Raw genomic sequence first — 2,773 nt, 5'->3', positions numbered from 1 at the left:
AAAACCCGAGAAATTTCCAAGCCTCCCTGTTGCCACCAAGTAGTCCCTTTCCATACCCGGCCCTCAGAATGTGCAGGAAGGTGAAAGAACAGTCTAGAAAGATGTTCGCTCAGCCTTGGGTTCCAGCTCAGAGAGTTTTAAAAAGCTGTGTGGGGTTTCCGCCTCTCTTTTCTAAATTTAACCTGGACACCCAGATCCTCTGCAGTGTCTCCCCTGGAAAGTTCTCGAGCGTTCCCTAGCTTTGGGGCCGCGCCCGCCCAGAGATCTGCCGAGTCATCGTCCTTGTCCCGCGGCCCGCAGCGGGGGATGGGGGCGGCCCCAGGGAGCCCCCGCGACGAGGCTGGGACTGAGGAAGGTTGAGGGGGGCTGAGCAAAGAAGCCCAGTCATCATCTCAAATGTGACCCAAAATAAAGACCTGTCCATCCCGCGGGGTGGGCTAGGGTAGGTCGCGCCGGAGGGCAGGCGCTCAGTTCGCGCCCCAAGTCCACCGAACACGAGTTGGCGACCCGAGGCGACCGCGGGGGCTGAGGGGAAGGGGTGCAGAGCCGCAGCTGAGGAACGCGGGCCGCCCACCGGCTCCAGGTGCTGCGGTTCCGCGCCGGGTTTTAGCGCCTCCCGTCGGCGCCCCCCCACCAACGGCGAGCGCCGCTACGTCACAATCACAGTGCGCAGCGAGAGCCTTGATCCCTCCGCCCGGCCTCTCAGGACGGCGGCCTGCTGCCCACCAGACTCGGCCCAGAACCCCAGTCTCAGCAGGAGAACATTTTAGGACGGGACCTGGGTGACGCTAGGTAACTGGTTTTCTTTCCAGAGAGCAGAACAGGCGGGGAAAAGTAGTCCCTTCTCGGCGATTCTGCGGAGGGATCTCCTCGGGGCGGTGAACGCCGGTGTCTATATAAGGACGCGCCGGGTGTGGTGCAGCTAGTTCCGTCGCAGCCGCGAGTGCAGCCGTTCCTGTTTTTCGTCAGTTGCTGTCATCTCCGCTTGGTGAGCAGTGGGGTTCTGAGCGGGCTGGGGCTTTCGTGGCCATTTGGCCTCGACGTGGGATGGTGGTGGGTCGCGGTCGCGGGTCGAGAGACTGCGGAGGGCTGTTGACTGTGTCCGCGAGAAAGGTGGCCCTGAGGTGGGGGGAACGCAGCAAAATGGCGGCTGTTTCGAGCGCCGAGTGGAGGACGCCTGTGAGGTGGGCTGTGAGGTCGTTGAAACAAGGTCGGGGGGCATGGATCCAAGGTCTTGAGGCCTTCCCTAATGCGGGAAAGCTCTGATTCTGGTGGGATGGGCTAGGGCACCGTTTGGGGATCCTGACGTGAAGTTTGTGATTGACTGGAGAAGTCGCCGTGTCTGTTGCGGGGATGGCAGTTAACGGCAGTGCCGCGCGGCAGTGCACCCGCACTGGGGGGAGAGCGCGCCTTCGCTCTGTGGTGACGTCACCCGTTTTGTCGGCTCATAATGCAGGGTGGGGCCACCTGCCGGTAGGTGTGCGGTAGGCTCTTCTCTGGCGCGGGACGCAGGGTTCGGGCCTAGGGTAGGACCTCCTGAATCGACAGGTGCCGGACCCCTGGAGAGGGAAGGATAAGCGATCCGTCAGCGTCTTTGGTCAGGTTTATGTACCTATCGTCCTCAGTAGTTGAAGTCTGGGTTTTGAAAACGGGCTGGCGAGTGTGTTTTGTGAAGTAAGGCAGGTTTTAAATTGTAATTATTTGGGTCAATGTGACATATAACTTACAGCATTAGGAAAGCTGATACATTGCTAAATTCTGGTGGTTTTTGGCTTCTTTGTTAAAACAGACAATGCAGATCTTCGTGAAGACACTGACCGGCAAGACCATCACCCTCGAGGTGGAGCCCAGTGACACCATTGAGAACGTCAAGGCAAAGATCCAGGACAAGGAAGGCATCCCTCCTGACCAGCAGAGGTTGATCTTTGCCGGAAAGCAGCTGGAAGATGGGCGCACCCTGTCTGACTACAACATCCAAAAAGAGTCCACCCTTCACCTGGTCCTCCGTCTCCGAGGGGGAATGCAGATCTTCGTGAAGACCCTGACCGGTAAGACCATCACCCTTGAGGTGGAGCCCAGTGACACCATTGAGAACGTCAAGGCCAAGATCCAAGACAAGGAAGGCATCCCTCCTGACCAGCAGAGATTGATCTTTGCTGGGAAACAGCTGGAAGATGGGCGCACCCTATCTGACTACAACATCCAGAAGGAGTCCACTCTGCACTTGGTCCTGCGCTTGAGGGGGGGTGTCTAAGTTTCCCTCCCCTTTAAGGTTTCAACAAATCTCATTGCACTTTTCTTTCAATAAAGTTGTTGCATTCCCAATTGGTGTGGGTTTTTTTTAAGTTAAGGTATTTTTGCATTAGACTGGGTGGAGGGGATCAAGGTTTTCAGTTCACAAATGTTCCTGTGGTAACCATGAAATGTCAGTGAATGGGGGGAGGTAGATTTACAGTATTAACTGTAGAAAGTGGGTGCAAATAAAACCCAGGTTCAAGACCAGCTTGGCCAACATGGTGAAACCCCAGCTCTACTAAAAATACAAGAAGGGGTGGCGGGTGCTTGTAATCCCAGCTACACTGGAGGCTGAGGCAGGAGAATCCCTTGAACCCAGGAGGCAGAGATTGGCAGTGATTTGAGATCACAGCACTGTACTCCCAACTGGGGGGACAGAGCAAGACTGTCTTAATAAGGTTACTGGGAAGATACTTTTCAAGTTACTTTACAAATACTGGTGTGGGGGGGGTGTGAGGTAACAGAATGGGAGAATTAG

General features: G+C 56.1%; 1 protein-coding gene across 1 annotated transcript; it reads left to right on the top strand.

The window, feature by feature from the left end:
- Nucleotides 1-468: 468 nt before the first annotated feature.
- Nucleotides 469-2,325, top strand: UBC (ubiquitin C). Its single transcript, XM_017544450.2, has 2 exons — nucleotides 469-988; nucleotides 1,790-2,325. Exon 2 carries the CDS (start codon nucleotides 1,793-1,795, stop codon nucleotides 2,252-2,254), a length of 462 nt encoding a protein of 153 aa, XP_017399939.1. The 5' UTR covers nucleotides 469-988; nucleotides 1,790-1,792; the 3' UTR covers nucleotides 2,255-2,325.
- The last annotated feature ends 448 nt before the right edge of the window (nucleotides 2,326-2,773 follow it).

Source organism: Cebus imitator, unplaced genomic scaffold (genome assembly GCF_001604975.1).
Source record: "Cebus imitator isolate Cc_AM_T3 unplaced genomic scaffold, Cebus_imitator-1.0 Scaffold169, whole genome shotgun sequence".
NCBI lineage: Eukaryota > Metazoa > Chordata > Mammalia > Primates > Cebidae > Cebus > Cebus imitator.
The sequence above is the reverse complement of the archived record's forward strand: the minus strand, read 5'-3'. Positions and strand labels throughout refer to the sequence as shown.